General features: G+C 38.7%; 2 protein-coding genes across 5 annotated transcripts; one reads left to right on the forward strand and one right to left on the reverse strand.

The window, feature by feature from the left end:
- Positions 1-22: 22 nt before the first annotated feature.
- Positions 23-20857, reverse strand: CCHa1 (CCHamide-1). 4 transcript variants are annotated; one of them, XM_046609155.2, is made up of 6 exons: positions 20839-20857; positions 8625-8909; positions 2615-2650; positions 2189-2480; positions 1252-1492; positions 23-1180 (listed from the first exon to the last, which is right to left on the reverse strand). In XM_046609155.2, the coding sequence occupies exons 2-6, from the start codon at positions 8740-8742 to the stop codon at positions 1154-1156; spliced, it is 714 nt and encodes a 237-aa protein (XP_046465111.1). In that variant the 5' UTR covers positions 8743-8909; positions 20839-20857; the 3' UTR covers positions 23-1153. The 4 variants fall into 4 exon arrangements, with proteins under 4 accessions (XP_046465111.1, XP_046465109.1, XP_046465110.1 ...); XM_046609153.2 differs by lacking the exon at positions 20839-20857 and adding an exon at positions 9883-10012; XM_046609154.2 differs by lacking the exon at positions 20839-20857 and adding an exon at positions 9883-10005 and having other exon boundaries at positions 8625-9019.
- Positions 20498-25971, forward strand: Mtl (Rac family small GTPase Mtl). Its single transcript, XM_046609158.2, has 4 exons — positions 20498-20691; positions 20896-21046; positions 22003-22339; positions 22471-25971. Exons 2-4 carry the CDS (start codon positions 20931-20933, stop codon positions 22603-22605), a joined length of 588 nt encoding a protein of 195 aa, XP_046465114.1. The 5' UTR covers positions 20498-20691; positions 20896-20930; the 3' UTR covers positions 22606-25971.
- Positions 25972-26095: the final 124 nt, after the last annotated feature.

A 26095-nucleotide genomic window follows, 5' to 3' on the forward strand; every position in this document is an offset into this window, starting at 1 on the left:
AGGATCAACGTATAGATCTCTTCATTGTGTTTTATTTAAACAAGTTTAGTTAAAGTATACGGTAGCAAACAATTTTGCATATTATTATACAGTAGTTCATAACGTATATTCATGTGTATATATATATGTATATATATTTCGATTGAACAGTGCCACTGATTAAAGATACTTAGGCCCGATATATTTCGTTTCGTAAAGGCCAATTAATTCAACGACAGACTTCTCATTAAATGATTCGACACCTGATAAAGAAACAATCAATGTCATCAACTCTATATCTTTGCGTTTTATGTGATTTTTTGTTTCAAACAAAACTGCGACGCAAAAGGTCCAGCCTTTTACCTTTGGCGCTAGTTTAGAGCATCGGATTACTCACAGATCCATAAAATGGTGGGAAATTAAATTGTTCAAGTTTCGCATTTATCGAACCCTGTCTTCCAGAACGTTCTTGTTACTACGTTCGCTAACTTTTTCAACACAATTCGTGTTATTTGATTGCACGACCGCACTTTAATGCCCTCTCCATATTCGAACATCAGTTATTCAAGTGTTCACATAAATTTCCAGAAAAATTCTTTCAGACGCGTACGGTATAAACCAATCGATTTGGCGAATAACGTAGCTGGGGAATCATTGTGACATTATAGCAATGACATATGACGTATCGAATTTCAACATCCACAAATTTCAAATTAAGACCGAAATTCTGTTCTACAATATTTATCCATCAATATGAGCCAAGAATGAACTGTCACCGCGTGACAATAACACAGATGTGGTACACTGCATGTGTAGATATAGAATACTTCACTCCTCTTCCATTTTTGTAATACTTGAAATATTGTTTTGGTATTCGTGATTATCACCCATAATTTAGTAAATTATTAAATATCTTTTTAAAAGGAAAAACAGCAAACTCTACGTCATTCACGTGCAATATACAAGAATACAATCCGCTTTCATTTAATTAAATACAAATTACACATCTGCGGAGCACCTTGAAGTTGATAGAACGAATAACAATTCATAATAATAATAGTTCAATATAGCAACAATATTATAACTTGTCAATAAATAAATTTATAAATTTTCTTTTCTCGTAAATAAAATATGCCGTCAGTAGTCGCGTTGCGTTAGCCATTTCGCCATCTTCTTACTTCAATTTTCCAGCTGATCCGTTCTGAAGGAGAAAAAACATCAAGTATTAAAATAAGAATCTATGCTTTGATATTTTCATCCGGAAACACTCACCAAAATCTTGAATAATCTCAGCCTGTGCGATTGTCCGATCGGTTTGAAACGGCTGTTGGAGGGTGGCAAAAGTACCAGTTCATCGTCGTCCGAAATGTCTCGCGATTCCAAAACCTGCTCTCGTGTCTCCCGCGACATAACCCGGGGAACAACGACCTCCTCGTCGCGTATTTCCTCCTCCCCCTCCTCATCCTCCTCCTCGTCGTCGTCGTCGTCGTCGTTCTCGGCCTCCACTTCGTCTCTGTGAAAGAGAGAGAGAAAGAGAGAAAGAAAATCAGACGATAACGAACAAGGACAGAACTTTGCGGGTGTGTTCGGTGAAATATTGAAAATTAGAGGAATTACAAAAAAGGTGGCGGGATCGAGGTTCCAAATTTGAGATGTTCCGAAAGCATCCGATTCCGAATTATTCGATGGCAAAATTCGAAGTAAGGAAATTAAACTTTTACGATACAGCAAAGTTTCGAATGCTCGGAAACCCGGTGGCTCAAAGTTCCAAAATGCTAGATTCTGAAGATTGAAGTTACGATAGAGAAAAGTTCGGAAAAATAAAGTTTCGGTAGAGGAAAATTCCGAAAATAAAAATGTACTCATACAGCGTAGGTTACTCGACGAGTGGGTGGGAAAAATGAGAAAAACCGAAAATCCAAATGACCACGACTCCGAACGTAAGAATATCGAATATCGAAAGCAAAGATAGATCAAAGCGGTGAAATTTCACCAAGGCAGAAATTCACAGAACTGAAAGTTTTCGATGTTTCAGATTTATGAATTTTCACATTTTCGGAACTTTGAGCGCCGCGTTTCGGACCATTCGAAACTCGGATGTTTCTTGAAAGTTTTACTTCTTTGCTTCAAATTTCTCCCCGAAAAAATTCAGACTTTGGCGCTTCCGGAGCATTTGAAATTTGGAAATTCCACCCTGCCCCGTTATTACCGTCGTAGAGCTTTCACGCTTTCGACCGGTGAAGAGACGCCGACGTCGTTAGAGTCCCAGCTGCGACCGTGCCCTCGTCCTTTATTCGAGTTGTACCAATTTTCTTGGAATTCTTGCGCCCCTGCGGGGGCGGAAAGCTGGCGTGTAACGAGTCGCGAAAGCACCCACCGATCCTGCAGCGACTGACCAGCAGCTTCGTTTCCAGAACCTCCCGGAATCGCCGGACGCTCGTCGTTCTCCGGATGGTTACCACCGGCCGGGTAATTATGCTGGCCGCTTCTTTTCCCGTGAGCTGTACAATATTGCCGCAATAACATTTAGCCTCGCGTCGCGGATAAAAATTTTCTCAAAATAAGTTTCAAGCTCAGGCTCGCAAAGTGGTAAGTGAAAGTAGGGTAGATATAATGAATCTGAAGCAATGCGTACCGCCCCAACACGAGTGTCCGTAGCTGAGACAGGAGCCTGAAAATAAAGAAATAAGAAACGTGACGGAAGACAAGATTCAGCGAATATTTTACACCCATCGAAGAAATCAGACGTTGTAAGAGCAAGTGAAGTAAGCCACATTTCGCCTCAAAGGGCTTCGGAATTAAATAATGAAACGCAATAAAAAACCCTCGCGCCGCGATCCTGGTGCCCGAAAGTGGGTTTCGATATATATCTCGCGTCGTATTATTTCATACGGTGTATTACGGTGGCTGCAAATTTCGCGAAATATTTCAGACGGCCCATCGACGGCCGTCACGGTTCTACGATCGCTCAACCTTTCGTCACCTCGCGTCCTTTGCGGTTCCGCAAATTTCGCTGCATAATTTCTGACCCCGCTGGCGTAGCACACGGAGCGTATAAATTATAAATCCGGGTACAACGAAAGCTGTGGAAATATTATATCCTCGAGCCCAAAGCACGTAGGTCGCACGGTTAAACTAGGACTTAATTAATTCCCCGACAGTTGGCAAGCTCGGCGGGCAGAGCAATTAATAATTATGTACGTCCCTTTTTCAGCCCGGTATTTTCGCTTCGCATAGTTCGCAGAATAATAATTCCAATTCGTTATTTACGATCTTTCTTGCCACATTGTATATACACGAACAGGCATCCCGGTGTGTAATGTTGCGAGCGATCTCGAGAAAAACGAAAATTCTACGGCTGATTGTATAAAACACTTCGCGTTACGCAAGGCGCAAGATTAATTGGCCCAACGAGCCAATTATTATTTCTCAATAATGACATCATAGAGTACGAGGATCATTGATCGCTGTTTGCCTTACTGTATCCACCCTGGAAGAACCCTTCGCTATCACCGGATACATCTGCAAGCTCACGTAAGCTTTGTATACACAGAAGCCGTGAATTTGACTCGGCGCGCGGCTGTGTTGGCATTGAATCGCAAATATTTGCAGAATCTCATCGACTCAAACAGCGGCTGTCTCTCTCTCTCTCTCTCTCTCTCTCTCTCTCTCTCTCTCTCGCGTTTCCGCATGTACATGTGTGTATATACAATACATACCTGTATACGGTGTACCTAAACTGGCTATCCTACGGACAGTACGCGAACCAACAGGTGGTTGGGTTGCTAATTTATTGAGTGTGTTTGCAGTTTGGCCGTTGGTGCAAAACAACCTTACGTAGAATTTTTTACCGCGCACCTTTTCGCATTCCCTCCCTTGTCTTTCCCTCAGTTTTCTACGCTAATTGTCTCCTCCGGATTAAATTTCTCAGGTGAAACTTGTAAATTCTGGTCGGATCATGCGGCGCGTAACATGCGTCGTATATTACGTATAATTTTAACGTTGTTATACCTAGACTGCGCTGTAGACACTAAGAATGACCAAAAATAATGGATTTTCGGTTGAATTGACTATTTTTCATAACAATCGATTTTTGTATTTTACTCGCGCGAACGACGCAATGTAATGTCAATTTACTTGATTAAAGTGTTAATTAGTATCATTGTCTTACTTACTAAGTACCTATTTCGCGTAACGAGTGAAAGATGAATAAATATTTTTACCTGAAATTGAAAAACAGTTTGAAATGAAACTATAAATTATAAAAATAAACTTTTCCGCTACTGCGTATTGAAATTCACGCAACATTTGTTTCAAACGCACCGTTTAAAACAATACGAAATAATTGATTAATCGATCAATTTTTACCGATTCAATCGAATCGTGTTCGATTATTTTTTTCGACACAAATAAATAATATAAAATAGCTCGGTGACCATCCGTAGTAGACACCCGTGTGTGCAACGAATAGAAGCCGAATACACGTACATGGAGTCATATTATAAAAGTTTGCACTGCGTATAGTATATAAATATATACATGTGTATGAACCGTACTTATATACCTATATACAGGTATACATATATATACACCTATGTACAATACATATTGTATGTAAAGTAGCTGCAGCGATCCCGGAGGGTGACCGCATATTATGCATAAAAATATAGGAATAAATATCTTGTTACGAACTTGTAGTTACACGCCATTATTGCAGCCATTGGAAAATTGTGTAGGTAAACTTTTTACTTTACCGCAGTTAATGCTGCAGATAAAAGTTTAAGGTCTTAAACTCTCGTTCAAACGAATTGCATCTGCAGCCGCGAGGTCTTTAATTTAATTTTTCTCGTGAAAAGAAACCGCTGTAATTTCATTGCCCAATTGCGTATTAGAGACGTTTCGTAGTTAACGGATGAACGGAAACGATTGCCAAATGTTCGTTGACGTTCTTGTGTCCGCTGCTGATTTTCACATTATTTTCGCACCATCTTACGTTCGCGGTTATTAGAATTATACAAATGTATGAAGGAGATATTTATAAAACGATATCTGTATAAATGTAACGTAATTCATTCGTTAATTTTCACGCGGAGGCGGAATCGCGTTTGGATATTCGCAATCATCCTCTCTAGTTCGAAACCAGCGGACCGTAGAGTCGAGACTCGTGCATCCGTGCCTGTTTGAATGAGTTGATTTTTCATTAGCAGCTCTTGATAATTTTCTTCCAATTTTCTTCCTTACATATGTACGAATCATTCGTAGAAATTCACACCCTCACAATTTTTTTTGTTCTTCGCCATATATAACCCTGGACCATAAATTATCGTCTTACGGTTACACGTGTGTAAATGTGTAAATAGAGTAAAACTCAAATGTTTGATTTACCCTTGCGCGTGTGTGCGTATTTTCGTTTTCGACTGCACGATGTAATTTCTACTCTGCGATTCATATTTGCGCCAACGATTCGTTTCACGATCGAACGAAACTTTCCTTTACAGCTCTGAGCTCTGATTCCGACAGAATCTGTCAATTATTCTCATTATTATTATTATTATTATTATTATTATTATTATTATTATACGCAAATCGCGGTATTTCACATCGGTGGTAATTATTGTACCGCAGGTATGCCCGTAATATCGATGAGTAAGTATTCGAAATTTGAAGAGGGTTTTGATTTCGAAGCTCACATCGAGTCACTCGTTCAAAGCCTGAGGAGCGTTTGAAAATTAGACGTATTAATTAAACAGGCCATTAAGTAATTGGGCGAACGCAACATCCCGAGGGGCGGGCGAACCGTTATACGCACTTCAATTAGAAATGGAAATATCTGCCACTTCGTGTCACATGCGTTACACGTGAGGCGATGCTCCCACTGTACAATGACAATAAACGTTTCGCAATTTTTGTATTTCACGCCCGCGTACGGAAGAAGCGACGACTGTAGCAATAATCTGAGTTGGTATAAAAATGCGAGAGGAAATTCGCGCTGCGTTGCACTTTTTTAAAAAAGGAGAAGCGACGAAAACACATTGAAATGAAAAATAAGTGCAGGGATCGAAGAAATCTAAAATGAATCCTAGCCGTATTGTACACCGAGAAACGCGTATTATACGCTTAACCATTTTGCGCTATCGTCGATCCTTTTTTGCTAATTGCAACGCAAAATCAGTGTAGTTGTACGATTGTGATACGATATAGAATGAAATAACAAAGGTGCCGGTACGAGGCGTGCATACGTCACACGTCGCGCTTCAAACACCGGCTCGGATTAATGCTCTATTCTAATTATTTGTTTTATTTTTCAACGTTTGATCGAGTGGCCATCGCTATCCGTATACGCGCGTTTATTCGTGCACGCGGTATAAGTCAAGGTAAATATAAATTTTATGGCTCAAGTATTAATCTGAGGCTAAGCGGCGCTAGAATCCCGTTCTAAATCCCTGAGGATCATCCTTGCCGGTCCTGTTTATCAACCACAATCAGCGATCCTCTCCCCCGCGGGTCACGCTCAATATTCATATCTAATTTCACGGTAAAAACGGTGATCGTGTTTACAACTGCGACGACGAGTGATCGAAGCGTTTATCCGAAATTGTATGTATACGATAAGGTAAATAGATATACCGCGATATAAAACGCGCAATTTATGAAATTCGTCGTCGCGTGATTTCGCGGAGACAACCCTGTCGATACGCGGGTTTTAAATTGACTCTGCTATCAGGGTACGTTTCGTGTTACGGCGATGGCCACTGAACTGAAAATAATCGGTCCGTCGATTAACCGATTACAAAAAAATAATCCAACACGACTCGATCGAATCGGTAAAAATTAATCGATTGATCGTTTATTTCAGTTTTACTTTTTTTTTTTTGAAACGGTGGACACGAATCCAAAATGTCCTGAATATCAGTATGTAGTCTTATTAGCGGACAAATTTTGGGTAACTTGTAGTTTCATTCAAATTATTTTTAAATCTCAGGTGAAAATATTCATCTATCTTTTCTCTAATTATATCAAATAGGTATAATAGTAAGTAAGAAAATGATGATAATTAATACCGTGATCACATAAATAAATATCGTACATTGCGTTGTTCTTGGTAGTAAAATAACAAAAACCGATTGTTAGGAAGAATAATCGAGTTTGAAAATTTGATTATACTCGATAAATCGGGAAAATATAATCGATTTTATTTGGTCATTCCTATTTCGCGTACGTATAAGGTATACGTATGTGTTTGAATAAATTCGCGAAACTCTCTCGCGCATGCACTCTTGGAAATTTGAAATTAGCTTAATTACCCGCCTAACTTTGGCATACAGCGTACGATAACTGGTCACGGATATGAACGTACTGTTTTACTTTTTTTCCCCCCTCTTTTTCAACCATCCTCCTCGTTCGCGAAGCGCTAATCATTTTAATGATTTGAATTCGTCCAGCATGGCCGGTCGATTTTAACGAGATACCAAATTACACGTATTCTTTTCCTCTGAATCGTATTCTTGCAGGATTTCTTGAAAACCGCGCGTCGAGTTGTATCCGTGTATATACGTACATATGTATATATATATATATATATATGTATGCATATATATGTATTCTTCCTTCGTTAACAGCTCGCCGGGAGTCACAATTTAATTAACAACCGATAGACAAATGGATCAAGCTTATTAATCACGTTACGGAGCGAGATGTCGGTGTTATAAGTATAACGTATAGACACGTATACCGCACCTGTACAATATTAATACAATATCAGCGAAAGCCAAACCTACGTGAAACAATTTTGCGTGTTGATTATGAAAATCGCCCAGCGGGCTGGCCTCTGAAGAGATTATTACAGACGGTACGATGTTGTAACTGCGCGCGTATCATTGCGTGCTTTGATATCTACATTATACGCCTCGTCACATTTCATGATTATTAAAATAAGCCCGTCGCAGCGAAACAAGCGACACCGCATGCGTTGACCTCTTTTTCGCGATTATTAAAAAAGTATTAACGCGAATCAGCAATTATTCGAAAGTATTCATTTCTCGGTATTCGTTAAATCGATCGAATATTTTCAAAATACCGTTTCGCAGCGTGCTGCTGCAAATTCTCTGGTGAAGTAATTTGCCCATCCAAATTCCAAGTGTCAACTTATTTGCAAGCGCGTCGCGGGCGGTTTAGCCAAGTCAAGTTTTAATCAAATTATGTTCCCCAACCGTGCAACACCGCGCGAGGGAAAATCATGTTTACACGTACACAATAGACCTGATTGTTCCGATTTAATTCTTCGATACGTAAAGGACTTAGTTGGTACGAAACTTGGACGGTTTAACATCCCGCGACGTTTCAATTATAACTCATCGCATCACGACTTATCGGTGTGATTTAATAATCGTTCACGCGTACCTACATACATACACATAGACGTGCAGAACTTTGATCGAGCAAAAAAACGTCTGTAAAAATTGCACGAAGACAATTAAGTTATCAATCACGGATTGCGATAAACAAATTTTTCATCGGAACTCGAATTCATCCTAAAAATTGTATAAATTCGAGTAACAACACTCGGCAATTATCCGATTTCCGTTTTCGCGGTATTAATTAACACAATCGTTACACCTGCGGCAAGCGCATAATTAATTACTCACCAGCGGCGCATCCGGCGAAGCAGAAAACAAGCATGAACATTAACGATCTCGTGACCGCGTTGAGGGCAAAAGCGTGGCCTTTACTCGACGAGGAAACGTTCGCCCGATTTTCCTGCATCTCGTCTCTGACTCTATCGATATTACTTCTTCACTTTTCCTTCGCACAGGTACGACAGACCGATCCAGGCGTGAAAGTTCCGCGTGTCCGACCCTTTGAAGCCTTATCCGCGTCCCTCCAACTTCCACAGAGTTTTCCCTCGGCCTTCAGTGTCCAGCGCAGCTATGCTGCAGTTTATACACACGTATATATGTACGTATATTTACATGGTATATGATGGATTTACGATGGACTCTATCCCCCCGGATTCCTTCGTCCTTTCTGCCTTCCCGTTGTACTATCCGACATACCCAAGAACAAAATAGAGAAGAAAATTTCATCACTCGAACGGGGTCTCTACCAGTCACAACCGTATCGATGTCGATGTGTCGCTTTTACGCGCCTGTTGTACGTATATTCTGTGCCTAAGAATCGTATTTCACCGTTACGCCGATGATGGTGTGAGAACAAAATTACAAAAACGAAAAAACCAAAAATTTGTAACTGCGTTACAAGAAGAACAAAAAAAAAATAAAAAATAAATTAGAACAAACGGATGCCTTTCCACACGGTTCAAGAATGAAATACAACGAAAATATTTGTGCAACGAAAACGGTGATACGCGTCGTTTAAACGCGAGTATAATAACGCGTATAAGCGAGTTTTTTTTTTTCATATTCTTTCTTTACCGTGTAATTAAAACTCGGTTGATTAAATTCTTGTAACGTTTATTTATATATTTTTTTCCTCCTTTCCCTCTAACCGCGAGGTGAAAATCTGCAACAGGTTGACCCGCGGATACTCGTACATGTTACATACGTTGCAGAAAAGGGTTGGTCGGAAGTTGTTTTTTTTTTTATTTTTTCTTCTTTTTTTTTTTTTATTCCTTTTTTTGTACTCCGAGTAACAACGACGCGCGGCGCCGCGCCTGTTATGACAAATTTCACCGAAGAATACGTACCTTGGATTCAATTGTTGCAAGAAATTTAACGTGCTTCCGGCGGGGGACAGAGGAAAGAATTAAAGAAGAAAAAAAAAAAGCCGAAAAACATCCACCACCATCGGTAATTCTTTCCGCGAAATTTGAAAACAGCGTCAAGTGTAATACAACGAATAGAACGAAATCGAGTCAAACTTGAAATAATATACGTGTAACCGTACCTATAATTATACTTGAATTAAATTCCTCTTGCAGAAGATTCGCGGGATTAGTCGTACGAAAAAATGTCTAATCGTACGATATGCATACCTATACCTAAACACACGCGTTTGCACCTGAACTCGGGCTGCTCCCTCGTTCTGCCGATCCTTTTATAGAGGTGCCGACTGTCAGGTGCCTCTTTCTCTCTCTCTCTCTCTCTCTCTCTCTTTCTCTCCCTCTCTCTCTCTCTCTCTCTCTCTCTGTCCCACTCTCTCTCTCACTGCCGACCCGGGGGTCGTGGTGGGGTTGCGCGCCGACGACCGAGCAAGGGATGCCCTGCCTGCACCCTTCGCATGCGTGGCTACGTACGTATGTAGGTAATGTAAGCATGTAATATCGCATCCCACAGGTGAAACGTACGTGCGTCAGTATTAACTCCGGCACTTTATAGCACCTAGGCTATTTCACTTTTCGTTGCCCCGACTAGGCCTCGGTTTTTCCATCCTTCAATCGCGATCGATCCGCCGATCGCAACTCGACTCGTGAAAATCGACGTTGTCGTTGCATCGTGCAGTATTTTGAGAAAAAACTCATTTCACACGCACAAACTGCGGATGCAAAATATGAAGAAAAAAAAAATAAAAATAACACAATTTAAAGAACAACGCAAGTTCGTTGAAACATGTTGCAATCAACGTTGTAGATGTGGATTTATGCAGAGACGGTAAGTTGTTTTTCGTGTTTTTACCCTAATTGAAGGAAAAATTTTAAATATTGTCTTATACTAGACGTCTCGCATCTTTATGCCTCATGTGTTTGGATCGTAAACTTACGCATACCCGAGTCTTACGGGAAAAATTTTCAGCTAAAGAGTTTATACGATCTGCGCAGGGCGGAAAAAATCTACCTGTTTACCGAAAATCGTGTGAATTATGTAACCCAAATGCCTGAACAGCTGGAGAATAATTGAACGATATCGTTTTTCAAATTTGTGAAATTTATGATTACGTTGAATCGATGTCGTTACTTTATTTGGACACGTTATTATATTGCGAGGAAAATTTGTATGACGCGGTAATTGTTATGGGTTTTCTTATTTTTCATGAATTTTTAGAGATTGAACGTTTTCTGTGTTTCGGGATTTTCCAATATTTATTCTGAGTAGGTTTATACAACGAGTAAAAAAATTCTCGTTAAAAATAAAATCCTCAAATACGCCCGAGTGTCTCGGTTTATTTAATTAAACTATACAATACCTATACCTATACGTAATACCTACGTATATTACATATATATATATGTATATACGTTGTACATCCCCTAAGCCGATTATTATTATCTAAGCGAGATATGCGTGTGATAATTATCGGAGAGAAAAATGTTTAATATGGATAAAATGATACACGATGCACGTGCAGGTATATGTAAATATAACCTGCGTACGATCATTTTGCAATAAAAAAAAAAAATACGATGTATCGTTGTTAAAAATCAATCTGTAACTACTTAGCGGGTCAGATTTGAATGTCGTGCATTTGCAGATAAAAAATAAATTGCCTACATTTGATTAATTGTTTGATAATTATTTCCGCAGTGAAAAAATTATTACGTACCGATAGAAAATAATTTGCCTTAATTCTACGGTAAAAGAACTTGACTAAAATAAATTGTTCGTTACTGCTGTATCAAGCGACAATAGTTGATTCCTTGAAATTGAGACGGTTATTTTACAAAATGATACGAAATTAAAAGGCGTCCGAATAATGGTGACAAAAAATGAGTGAAAAAATAAATTCCCTATAAACGGCAAATAAACATGAAGAATTTCATTGAATCGTCGAATCACGTTTCATGAAATATTTTTCTTATACCGCGAGCGAGGAGAAAACAATTGTCGAAAGATAGTCACGTATGGTTTGAAATAAACGGAATATATTTTTCCTTGTTTTTCCGTCAGTCGTCTCTCGCGTGATATTGAAACGCGTACCTACGTATGCATGTACGGAGCCCCTGTAGATATTGCCCTTATCTCTCCGCGCCTTCAGCGATGCTTGGATAAATTCTGCAGACATTTCGAAAAAATACAAGTTTAAGGTAAACACGCGAATCTCGCCGCACGGTCCAACGGACAAAGTATTAGGGAAAGGGAGGTGAAAAAAGGAATATTCCAACCGCGCACTTTTCGCCTCACGAAATTGCAATCAATTATGAGTTACAACGGCGCTTTTCCCGGACCCTTGAACCAACAATGTAATCATTTAAAAGCCCGCTCTGTCCCATAACATTTGCACCCGCGGAAGCATTTCCACTTCTCGAATCGAGTCGTATATACGTACACGTACATATCGTTCTATATTACATATATATATATATATATATATATATATATATAGGTATAACATGTGGCGTCCCAGCCGCCGGTTAAAATCGCGCAAATTTTCGCAAGGAACTTAATAAAGGGCTGAGAAAACAGCGTCGAACGGAACGGGAATTGTCACGAGGCTTTTGAGAATAAAAATGACGGAGAAGGAGGTGAATTGAGAAAAGAAGAAAATGGGTTAAAAATAATAGAAATGAAAAAAAAAAGACGAGGAAACGTCGACAAGAGAGTGCCTGATAATTTTTTATTGAATCGGGGCCGATCGTGCGTTAATTAAGTCGTAGTTAATATTGTAGGGGAAACCGACAATAGCCGAATGTATCATGTTTCAATTAACGCGCGAATATCCCACGTCTCCTACCCTCGAACAATGGGCAACAATAACGGGCCTAACGTAGAAATGCCTGTTCGGGTCCGTGAGGCCGCCGTGTATATCCGAATTTTGACGGGTTTTACCCCATTCCGCGTGCATTAAGGTATACGGGGGGCTTACGGGGGCGGGGTTCGCGTGTCATCGAAAGAGTAGGCACGTAATTAAATTGCCGCCCCTGTAAAGACACGGGGTGGTCGTATTAGCACCGCGGTCGAGAAGCCAGAACCCGCTGTCTCGAGTCGTTTGACAATTTTGTCCGAATCCGCGATAATCCTTTGACTCAGCCGACGGCTTGAAAGCTTTTCGTATACACGGAGCGCGAGACGCGCGGTTAAAAAATTGCCACGTTTCGTTTCTCCTTTTCCCCATTATTTGCAATTATTCACGCGGTAAGCGTACGACAAAGAGGGCATCCATAAATTACGACATTTGAAGTTTGAGGTTTTTTTTTTTTTTTTTTTTATTCATTTTGTCATTTTCTGTCGGAGTTAAAGCCCCCCCCTCCCTTCAAATGATATAAGAAAAATTTCGACGCAACAATTTCCGTATCCCCTGAACGCCCCCCAAGCACGTTAGCTGTAATTGTGCAATAATACGGTGTAACCGCATGGTGTGGCGTTACGGGTATGCAGGTAATTACATAAGGCGAGTAGAACAGTGCTTCGCGTTTCGCGTTTCTCGGTATCTCATCCCGCAAACGCCTCAGCCATGTGGGATCCGAGCTTTACTCGCGGTTTGTCGTTTCTGATCCCCCGGCGCATATGCGGGAGGAAGTGCTTGCGGGTTGAACTAAGGTCGGCGGTTGCTCAGGTGTCGAGTTTCTCTTAATATTTGCCCTCTCTCTCTCTCTCTCTCTCCCTCTAATATTCGCGTCTTATTACGCCCCACCTGGCGCAGGTAGCCAGACAAAGCGGGAGCATACATTCAGGAAGGATCTTAACACCCCCGTTATAATATTTTTACCGCCTGCCTGTATCGCGTATATGTAATGCAAGCTGCAACGTTGCGAAATTAATCATCCCTCGTCCTGGATCCTGGCGAAAAATTTCTCACATCGCTTCTCCCGCGCAGTTGCGGCAGACCTGGAACCCGTTCCTTCGGGGCGCTAATTAAGCTTGATTTAACGAGTGACGGCACTCTCTCTTCCCCTCTCTCTCTCTCTCTCTCTCTCAGAGCACAGTAAAACGGCCGTTTCGCAAGTTTTCTCGACGTTTGTCACCCGACGAACGACGATCGCCATTCTTCGTAGAATCGCGCTGTCTACCCCGAACGAAACTCTTCCACCAATCATTGATTTATCGGGGAAAATTATTTCGCTGATGGGTCCCGCGGCGAACCGCTTCCGGTGTAATAGTTCCGCTAATTTATTACCGTATTTCTACCTGCACTCACTTCTATGTTATACGCCAAACTTGGAACCGCGTGGCGATGAGGCGGGAAAAACGTCAATCTATAATATAGGTAACACACGCATTGTTGTACGTTTTGGCATTTGGTACCTACCCTTTGTTTTTTTTTTTTTTTTTTTTTTTACAGCTATTTATATACCTGTAAATATATTTTTAGCAGCGGTTTTAACGATCAAACACAGGGTGTACGGTCAGGCCCGGATTAAGGGGGCACGCTCTACAAAAAAAGGCCGAATGTCGGTCCTGCAAGATGGGCCGATAGGTTGAATTAAAATATATTGTATTACGATATTGAGTAATTATATTTGATTTTTTTTTTCCCGCCTTAATGCGGGCATAATCATCTTTTACATTTTCAAAATCTAAATTACGAACGATATTACTCACTTTGCTCGACAGAGACAAATCGTTTAGATTTTCCTGTGATAATAGGGAAAAAATTAGCGGTTTACGATATTTTTTACACGTGTGTACATAAAGTTTACGAACTTTGTGCAGATCTTTTGTTGGTAAAGATCAATAAGAGTTCACGTTTCCTATTTTTTGAAAATCTTGGTACTATTGTAACAAATTGTGATTTTGAAAACTGAAGGGCCGAAAAGTTCTAGGGCCTAAAGCTATAAACTTTCCAGCCTTACGGTTAATTCGGGCCTGAGAATTTCTCCATAATATGAGAGGAAAAATCAAATCCGTTCTTTCGGATTTTCCATCCTTCGCGCATCGGGCATATTATTGATCATCGTGTTCGCGGAATAATTCGACTCCGGATTAAGCATCTGACTGCCGACGTATTGGATAAATTGTCGACAAGTTAGAGCTAGGAGCAGATTCAGTAATTCGCAGGCAGAGAGCGGAGCTCCGGGAATGCCAAAAGGATCAGTGGGTGAATTTTAAGGGGCGATGGAAGGATCAGGTGCAAACAACGACACGGATCGTAATTTAAGAATCTGTTGGCACGGTTTAATTCTTGCAGACCGTCCCGAAGCGTCTGTGTGCTTTGCGGGCCGACGCGACGTAGACGTCGTGCAACCTCGTGCGTCGAGGACGTCGGACTTTCGCTTTTGGAGAAAGTCGTAAAGCTCTCCCTCTGTCTCTCTCTCTCACTCACTCACTCACTCACTCACTCTCTCACTAGAGATCAGCGGGGTCGAAGGATGGTACTCGAGGATCGAGGATCGAGGCGACGCCGAGGGAGAGCTTGCGGAGACGCAAAATTAAGTTAACCGAGTACCGGGCAGTTAATCTTCCCACGGGACTATCAATAATGGTCTTGTCGTCGAGTTGACGCTAATACTGTTTACCCGAATGCATACGTATAGTCGAAAACACTGACCGTACAAGTTCACAGACCAAAAGGGCCCGGAAAGTGAAATTTCGTTAAACTCTCCTCGTTTTCAAAATCTTTCGTTGAACCTTCGTTCTCTTAACGAGAAAGAATTTAAAAGGTAATACGTTCTATATCCAAAAAAATAAATAAACAAGTAACACAAAAAAAAAAGAAAAATGAAAAATTCAAAAACGGAAAACAATGAAAAATGTAAAAAAGTAGCTAGAAAAACTTTGTACGTCGTAGTCGTTAGCTCTGGGTAAAGCTGAAGAAATGTCTTAAAAATTTGTTTACACGGGTTCGTTAATTTATATTCGCTTGAGTGGATCGGGCAGGAAGCTGATAATTCGTCCTTTTGGAAAGGGGGGTCACGTAATCTTGGCCCGGGGAGCCAGTGGCCAATGGTAAACCGGCACTGTTTCCAAACGTATAATATTTTTACAACACGCATCGAGTATCATTATAGACAGCGTCGATATCGTCTCGTATTTCCCCATGGCGTATTTCGCGCGTTGTTTCATTCGATCGGTTTTGAAAACGGATCAGTTTCACGCCGCCTGCGTTATTCCTCCCATTTGTATTATACATATACGTATAATGTACGTAGGTATATATTTAACCAGTAGGTGCGAATGTTTGAAGAAGCAACGCAACGCGTCGAGAATATATTAAATAAAAGCTGTGTAATTGTGTAATTGTTCGATTTCATTGATCTACGTCTGTTCTTTCCGTCCGCGGCTTCGAACTTCGCGAAATTTCGTAAATTTTTCACCGTCGTGTGAGAAATTGGAGGAATATCGACGTGGGTACGTCGCGTACGTCAGGCAGTTATTACTCTATTTCGAATTTAATTTGCACCCGCCGCTGCGGAGGCTGCGGCTTCTAAGTTTCGACTCGGAGATTCTCGGCCGAGTACGACTGACGAGTGTGTTGCTCGCGTAAAGTTTGCCAATCGAATTCACCACCTAGGCATCAATGTAGGGTACCTACAACGCGTTAATTACGCCCGCGGCAACGTTTCTCGATCCCCGAAGACCAGACAGCCAATCGAGTTACGGTCAACAATCGCCTCATCCAAGTTAATCGCAAAACGAACGGTTAAACCGCGTATCGTACGGGCGTTTGATTTTCCCCCAACTCCCGTCAGCTCTGAATAACTATTCGGGCACTTATCGATTCCGAATAAAAGAAAATTACACCCAATAATTGAGACTAGCCAGAGGGATAAATCGGAGATCTGGGGCACCGAATTTTTCAATCTTCGGGGTTCCTTTCTTCGCGATTTCTTTTCCTTCAATTCCCAAGCTACGCGAATTGACTCGTTTGCCGCGATAAACGTTCTAAATAATCGGTCAAATATTCGCTTCTGTTCAATTCTCGCTTCGTTTTTAAATTTACTCGTAATTTCTTTCGCGCAAATGTTCCGGATACACGCGCGTCGCTGCTGCGCCCACGCACTGCGATAAACGGTAATACAGAAGGTATAGGTATGTGTAGGTACAGTAGTGTAATAGTACCTGCGTAATTCGGATCTTTGACCTGCTATTTCGTGGGTGAAATTTCAAACTCTTGCAATAGAAAAGTGCATCCGGTATGCGAAAAAATTAATTCAAGATTGTAAAAATATAAAAATCGGTAACAAGTTTTTTAAAAAAAATTTTTTTCTTTTTTTCGTTCAGACAATTTGCAAGTACACAACTTGATCGCGTATAGAAGTCTCTTTTATTCCAATGGGTAACCGCTCTTCGTAATTACAGATCTCTTGATTCGTCGACGTTGGCGTATACGGCCATCCGTAAATGTATCCCACGGTTAATATAAAGGAAAAAAGGCCCGACTGGAAGGCCAGGGACGCGTTTGTGATCCGCCCGTTTTCACGGTTGCCGAGTAAGCGAGTTGATAGGCATGGTTTTATACCCCTTCTTGGAATTACGAGTCACCCTAATTTTTTCCTCTCAGGCAGGCTAACAATATTATTATACATATACGCCGTCGACAAGAGTGACTAATTTTTTATCTGTGTAATTTAGAAATGGACATCGCGTGTGCGTGCTGCATGCCTTATAGGTATAGGTTCATCCATATGTGTGTGTGTGTGTGTATTGTTATCGTTATTAAAATATCATAGGATAGAATTTTACCTCTAGAATAAGCCGGAAAATTTTACAAAGATTCAAAATCATCTGCATTATATTATTAATCACAGGCGTATAAATTCAAGTGAAAAAGAATTTTTATTCGAATTCTCGTCTATAAGCTATGAACACATGTACAGGAAGATTGATTTTTATCACGTCACAAATGAATGGCACCGCGTTACTTTAATGACTGGGATATTTTTTTTTCACCCTTTCCCCTCGCCCCTCTTTTTTTTCATTTTCCACAAAAGAATTAATTGCAAATAGAAAAAATTACACCATGGATGTCAACCCGGAAAAGTAATGTGGCATGGTTATACAAGCCATTTCCTGCCTAACGAACGATTTCCCAATAACGATGAACAAAACGAAAAATATATATATATATATATATATATATATATATATATATATATATATATATATATATATAAATAAATTTAAAAAAAAATGTAGACGAACGGCTTCCGTAAAATAAAATTCCGATTGATCCGCCGGACTATAACATCATGTATCATATATCTACGTTGTACCTACGCATCGCAGGTACCGCAATGATTTTTTTAGCAATAAAACTATAAAATGTCAACTATCCACACGCGTGCGCCTTCATACAAATTAAAATAATCAAAAACATTTGTACGATTTATGTGAAAAATCAGGCAACAACTATGTATCGAAAATATATATTTCCCAGTGCAATGCTAGTGACCCGTGTTTTTCTCAGTTTCAATTCCGTGTAAAAAGTGTTCTGTGGGAGGAAGTAGGGCTACGGTTAAGGGCGAGGAGCCTCATTATCGTTAGTGTGCAAAAAGTTCATAACGCCAAATTAAGAATTATGCGGTCATTATTTACCGGCTGGACAAGTTACACGCATCTACAATGACCATCCACGACAAACTGTCTGGTATTGGTAACTAAGTGATGATATTCTTCAAAGGATTCGAAACTTTCATATTTTCGGTACAATGATATTTTTACTTACCTATATACTCTCCGTTCATGACCGGGCTGTTTTAACATATCGTGATTGTTTGTACAGAAATGTCATTATCACAACAGCAATGTTTCTTGTGCCTGTACACGAAGTACCAGAAATTAGGTTTCAACCGAAATTTTTAAGCGTTGTATACGCATACGTATATGTAAATGGCTTCGGTGAAAAAAAAATTTATGGTCGACTGAAAATCGTTGTTGAATTTGTATACTGCAGCGAAATGAGATCGGCCAAATTGACCGTTACAGCAAAACGCGATACGATGAGAATGATATCCTTTAACCCCGCAGGACTCTGGACTATTGTATGTGCGGGTCACATTCCAAATTGACAGGCCGAACTTGTATAATGTGTCTCGAAAACTCCCAAACTTCCTCAATTACTGCAATGCCTGTGAAGGAGGGAGAATAGAAAACGAGTCTCTTCATCTTTGATCGATACAAAGCGAATCTTAGCACTGTCAAAACCAGAAAACAAGATCTCGAGGCCAACTCCTTCGGAAACACCTGTGTATAATTTGCGAAAAATTCAGCGTCTGGTTCGCTTTTGATTTCATTATTTCTACTCGCGAAAGTTGTTTTAATAATAACTGCCCCTGACATCCTTCCAGTGAATTTAGATTCTTCCATCAGGGTGGAGTCGGTAATCGATTCAGACGGAATTTGAAGTCCAGACTTTGCTCTACCGAAAGTGTTCCCAGCGTTTCTCTTCCCGCTCTCCGCTCTCTTACATTTTCTATTTTTCTCATCTCTCGGATCATTTCCGTACCTCGATATGTGCGCGGACTGATGCAAATCGCAGTTTAATAGCTTCGTGAATGCGAAGAGCGTCGATCGGTTGATCAACGAACGAATCAAACTCGTTATCAACATGTTTGTCGTCGTTTATATCCATGCAGTGCGCTTATACTCACGAACGTGTGTCAAGTTTTGTGCAAAATATTCTTGATCCTCGTCTCCGGCAGCGGCTTTTCTCAACACTTTTTTGCCAATCTATTTCTGACGTCGAATATCAAAATAGTCTTGACAAGGAGACGCCGGATTCCTTGCACCATTATAATAATACCTTTGGAAAGGGAAAACCGCTCCTACGCTCCCTTACAATAAGTTATTGCCAGAGATATCTAACCAATTGATTCGCACACGTGTTGCATTCACCGAAAGCTGTGCCTTCGAGATATGCGATGATTATATGGCTTACCTCGTATTTTTATGGTAACTGGAAATATATACTCGGATTATTCTACGTAGATTTCACAATTGCATAATAGAAATTGAAAGGATCTGTTATTACGTAAACAACGGATATTGGATGCAAAGAAAGTTCTCTTTGTAGACAGCTTATACGATCACGAAAAGTAACTGTAAAATATGAAGTTATTACGTTTTTGGATCTGTAGATACAAGTATACGTTTTGCGATGTACGATTTATTTTTCTGATTCAATGGATCGCTGCATTGCAGTGGAATAAAATTTGCATCAAAACGCATGAGAGAGTCTCGTTGTTGCATTGTCGTGCTGTTCGACGAATACCAAGCATGGTTTAGACTTCAGAAAATGTGCCTGAGAATCAAATATGCATAAAAAAAAAAAAAAAAAAAACTTTTCCATGTTACACGGTATCCATACATATCAGTCGTATATTATACCTTTGCCATTGTATTATTGTCGTAAGGTATTAACGATTTATTACATCGTCATCGGTAGAAAATTCAGTAATTTTCAGAGTAATAAAGAATCTGTTGTACTATTGAAAAAAAATTCGTCATTTTGCCAAACGAGAATGAACTTTTCAACAAATCATTGTTACAATTTTCATGACAACTGTTTAATCGAATGTGCGTGTCAGTACGCCTTGTTTTATGCAACTGGTCTTGCATACTGATCCTTGGGTATTATCGACGTCGTTGTTATCGGCCGAAGCTGCGAGTCGTAGTATTTTCCGAATTCCGAGAAGCGTCGCCTTCGGTAGTTTCCCCGTATAAAATGGCCGCCGACCCGATCGCAGCACCAATGACGTTAGAGAGCCTCTACGAGTATACACTATCAAAAACTATATGGATAGAACATTTTGTCATGGCTCTGGTTCCACCACTAATTTCATCTTGAGTGCAGGGAAAAAGAACCCGGAAATACCAGACTAAAGTTATTACCTCCTAAATCGTGCCATTTAAAAAAAAAATCCTCAATATTGTGAACAAATTGGTGAGTAGACGATGTGCCGCCGGATTGTACAACTCTTGAAATTAGCAAATTTTACTCTAGCCGCGTAGCTGCGTGTAGTGCCGAAGACAAGCCCCTTTTTAAGGGTTATAGCCGAGAGCATTGACAACTCAGTTATCGTATACTTACGTCCTTCCGGTTTTACGCATTTTCTTCCAGCATTTAATTACCCTTTTCTTACTGTAGGTCGTTTCACTATTCCTTAAGAAATTTAATATACCATGAGTTCTGGTCGGCCTATCAAATGTGTCGTAGTCGGCGATGGAACTGTTGGAAAGACCTGCAAACTCATTTCCTATACAACCGACAGTTTTCCCGGAGAATATGTACCCACTGTGTAAGTAATTCGTATTAAAATCACTCAGTCTGGTGCGGTGCAATTTTCACACCATCTCGTATAATTAAGCTTATCGCAAAAAAACTAATCACATACTTTTTCTCGTCACGCCTCAGTTCTACTAACGCAACCTTTTGACTTGTACGAACTTCATTTCCCAAATCGAGTCAAAAAATTATCTTGCGAGCGACATAGCTTTGTACTAATTTTTCAACGCCTTAACAGTAAATTGATGACTGCTGCTGGATTTGGTATTTTACCAAATCTTTTATTTTACGCATTATCAAAATATGAACCAATCAATCTGTTGATTACAATCTCAAATTAAAAAGCAGGAATAGAAACTAGCCTTTGCTGTTTGTGGTAAAATTTCTGATTTTTGTACTGTAGATTTGAAAATACCGAAATAAGAAAAAATCGTATTTGAAACTCTGGCAGTTTGTGAAACTATTTGTTAAATTGAATAAATACTAGATTAAAAGAGAAAGATCAATATTGAATTAAAGTCTTTTCTGTGATTCTCTCTCCCGACCGCGTACTCCCCCCATAAAGTGTGGAGTAGTAGGGTGGCTAATAATAGTTTAGGCATGGTTTCAAAATGTCCCACTATTCACAGGAAGCAATCTGTTTGTAATTATCCTACTGGAACTTCCCTTCTCCATAAAAGCGTATTATTAATCTCGAGTATAATTATCGATACAGAGAATAATGGCCTTGTCTCATCTCTTCAATAATAACATATTTTTTCATTTTCCCACATCTGATGATTCAATTTAGAAAGTGAATATTGAGTTGAAGAATTTGAAATTGCTTAATCATGTTTGTTCCCTATAAATTTTATCTGGACGATGTAAACTTGAACTAAAATATGTAGTCAATTATGTGAAATTAATTAATTGGCCAGAATAAATTTGAACAAACATCTCTGTGACATCTGTGTTGTAATGTATTTTTAGATTTGACAATTATTCTGCCCCAATGGTGGTAGATGGTATCCCAGTAAGCCTAGGACTCTGGGATACTGCTGGTCAAGAAGACTACGACAGACTGCGGCCCCTCTCTTATCCACAGACTGATGTATTTTTAATCTGCTTCTCCGTCACAAGCCCTTCGTCGTTTGAGAACGTTACGAGCAAGTGGTATCCTGAGATTAAACATCACTGCCCAGATGCACCGATGATTCTTGTCGGTACTAAAATTGATTTACGGGACGACAGAGAGACTCTCACTGCTCTGGCTGAGCAAGGACTTAGCGCTATTAAACGTGAACAAGGACAGAAATTGGCTAACAAGGTAAAGCTTGAATAGCATACACGACTTTCAGAACCTGCTCGCGCTCCTTAATTCTGACAAGAGGTAAAAAGGGACCAAAAGTAATCAGGCTTACGGTCAGTTATCTGTAATGATTTTTTACATAACTTCAGATACGGGCAGTCAAGTATATGGAGTGCTCAGCGTTGACACAACGTGGTTTGAAACAAGTATTTGATGAAGCTGTGCGTGCCGTTCTAAGACCGGAGCCACAGAAACGCCGACAACGAAGGTGCAGCATGCTATAAATTCGTAACAAAGGCCATTCAAAAAGAAGGAAAATATAGGAAATGCAGATGAGGATTGAACGGCGTGAAATTTCGTTTGCCGTTACGAGTCGGCTCTTCACTGTTGTTTTCCCAAGTTCAGGTGATGGGATACGAAATATCGATTGAGTAGCTAAAAAATTGGCTTATCTCAGGTACGGTGTTATATATTTGATTTTCTGATTTTACACACAGCGCGTCGTGTGCACGGAATCTCAAAATTTAGCAATTATCTTTTCTAAAATATCAAGCTGTAAAAGACTTAAGAAGTACCAATAATCTTCCTCCGACTGAATTTGAAAAATGGCGTGAAGACAGGTTCTGATATTTTGGCAAATTGCTAATTCGATTAACTTACTTCGAATTGTACTATTTTTGTTTCCAATTCGACCGCGCCCACTGAAAGAATTATTTGTTGATTTCTGAATTCGCATTTTCCGTTAGTCAAGCTATGGTATAAAAGATTGAAAGAAAATTAAAAATATGTATATTTATTTATTTTTTAAATCAGTTATTGATCCTTTTGCTAAAATACCATTACCTAAATGGATGTTTGTCAATAGCGGTCAATGACAAAGTTTTAGAATATTGCCCATATAATTCACGTGTTACAACATCTGTATTTTAACAATGAAACTGAAAGCATGTTACGTTTTCCCGAATGAAACAAAAGTAAAGTAAAATTACGGTAGCTATTCAATGTTAGCAGGTCTTCATGAGGAAATTTAGTTATATAATACAGAAAATAATGTTAAGTGTAGGTAGATGGTGCCATAGCAACGAAAAATCAAATAGTGCATACAATTCATGGATTGTTCGTTCAGATCTCAGACAATACGTTGCCGATTTAATGAAAAATGATCATGTAGCAAAACAAGCAACAATTTTCCCACTTCCTTCATCTGTTGTTTTTAAAAAAAATTCTTACGATTATACTTTATCTCATTAATACCACCGCCTCAAGCTCATTCTGTTATTGTTATTATCTTTGGTTACAGATATAATGCAAAAATAATATTGAAATAATCTTGATTCGTATCAGGTTGTCCAATAAACTGATTTTATCATGTTTTTTTTCTAGATTTTTCAGAATCATTGAAAGTATAAAACGACTTATATATTCCAGTATTTAACCTGATTTTAACTAAATATCACAAACAAGCTTGTCAGTATCGCGTTGCTGGCCCATGATTGTCATCACAAGAGTCTGAATATTATGTTTTATTGAAGTATAAGTTATAGGTAATATAGCTGTGGAGGTAGAATCTGACTCGAACAAATACTATCTTGCATTTGGCGCACAATTATTTACTCATTTTACAATTAGCAGTTTATTGATATTTGAAGGTCACTTTTTTATTACGTTCATCTTAAATATTTCAACAAATTTTTGATAAAACTTAGCATATTCTCAGAATTTCATGCTCTCTAAACCCCTACACCTCAAAGTAATATTACTAAATAAAACTTAAATAGTTTTTAAACATGATATTTTTTTATATTTATCTTAAAAACTCAAGAAAGGTATAAGGCCTATGAAAAACGTAGGACATATGTGCGATGTACGCACTTTGGTTAACGCAATGAACTGAATGTATGCCATATTAAACGAATATTCCCAATTAAAGTAATAAGAAAGAAAAAATAGATGAAGAAAAATTTTAACGCAAACCAAAAATAGATTAACACACATATTATATTCTAGTAGGTAAGGTTGAACTAACAAGGCAGAGCGCTGCTTGCTAGATGTATATAATGTAGCATAGGATGAACTTATTAAAAAAAAAGGCAGTCTGTAGTGATTTTTTTACTTGTCAAGTTCAATCGATATATTATGCTTAATCCTAACGATAACGTTGTATTAATCAGTTATTTGTAAATTACATTGAATTGTACCAGGCATAGTTACGGACTCATATCCAAAAATTGGCACATAGCGCATCGATTACCTTTCATTTATAAATGGAAATACTTTTTAATACCCGTTAACATAGTTTGGCATTACCGATTGCGTATTTTTTTTACAATTTTAATACTTTTATACTTTCATTATTAATGCAAGTCTCTTATGATAATTTTAAATGACGTTTGAATTTTATTGATCAGAGATGTCGTCGTTAAAGAATGCAGCAACCAATGTTTACAGGTGCTTGGAATGAGTTTGCTATATTCTGGTACTTGGAAAAATATTATTCTGTGTCTTTAACAATTGAGAGAGTGAAACGTTTGAAACTAATCATAGTTTTATATTCAGATGATTACTAAGTTATGCTTAACGTTAAAAGTGGATTGCATTCATTGTAAGTGGTGAATTTTCTCTTTATCACTGAAGTATCAGCTCTTTAAATTTCATTTGTTGAATCGAAATTATTAATCTGTAATTTTTTTATCTTATGACAAGGTTTGTGAAAAAGCTCGAAATATCATGTGTAGATTATAGGACTAATTTTATTTTTAAGATTGCCTAAGAAAATTTTAACTTATTTTTTTTTTAAAATTTTTTTTATTGAAATAGAATGTACAAAAGAAGAAAGAAAAAGAAATTTGCATTTTTAATGTGTTTAGAGTTAGTTTCTTATTCGAACGGCTGTTTATTCATTTTTTTTTCTTTTTATTTCCTTTACATAGTATTCTTTTATTCTAGTGTGCACGTTACTGTCATCCGATTTTTATAATCAATACATTCATTATTATTCCTTTCCACTGAAGTTTCATAAAATGCTTATATTTAGAATGTCAGCATGAAAATAAGCAGTTCAACTAATATGAGTCGTTACTTGATCGTATATACTAACGAAGTTTCCACGCGCGAAAATAACAGTATAAACAGATATTCTTCTATATGTGCCTTGCTTTTGGTGTGTCATACTGTTGAACATTTTTAGTTTTTAGCCAGGTAAATATGAAATGATTATGTCATTTCCAACACAGTCAATAAAATCCAAGCTGTAGTAACATACATAATATACATAACATATATATATATATATGCAAGTTACGCACACAATTAGGGAGCAGAAAATAATAGTACATTCCTGCATAACGATTTTGACGTATTATAATTTTTCAAAATAATATAAATAGCAACATGTTAAAATTATTCGATAACGAAACGAGAAAAAGAAAACGTGCGCAACGGAGAGAAAGAGAGAGAAGATACAAAGAAAGAGTAAACCAGAACAAATAAAATCAGTATTTAATTGAAAAATTTACAATTTGAACACGGAAAAATATACTACTTACAGATAATGCAATAAATGGAATTGCTTTAACAATAGATTTTGTATGACTTTACTCTGATACAGAGTGCTGTAAACCAAAGTTTAATAAACGATTTACTACAATCTATATTACAACATTTACAATCATTGCACGTTTAACGAATATAGTTGATAAATAATTTATAATATATTCTAGTCACCACGGATCTGCTTCTATAACAATATTTGTGAATACGAAATACATACTAAAA

The sequence above is a fragment of the Neodiprion pinetum genome, chromosome 1 (assembly GCF_021155775.2).
Source record: "Neodiprion pinetum isolate iyNeoPine1 chromosome 1, iyNeoPine1.2, whole genome shotgun sequence".
Classification (NCBI taxonomy): Eukaryota; Metazoa; Arthropoda; class Insecta; order Hymenoptera; family Diprionidae; genus Neodiprion; species Neodiprion pinetum.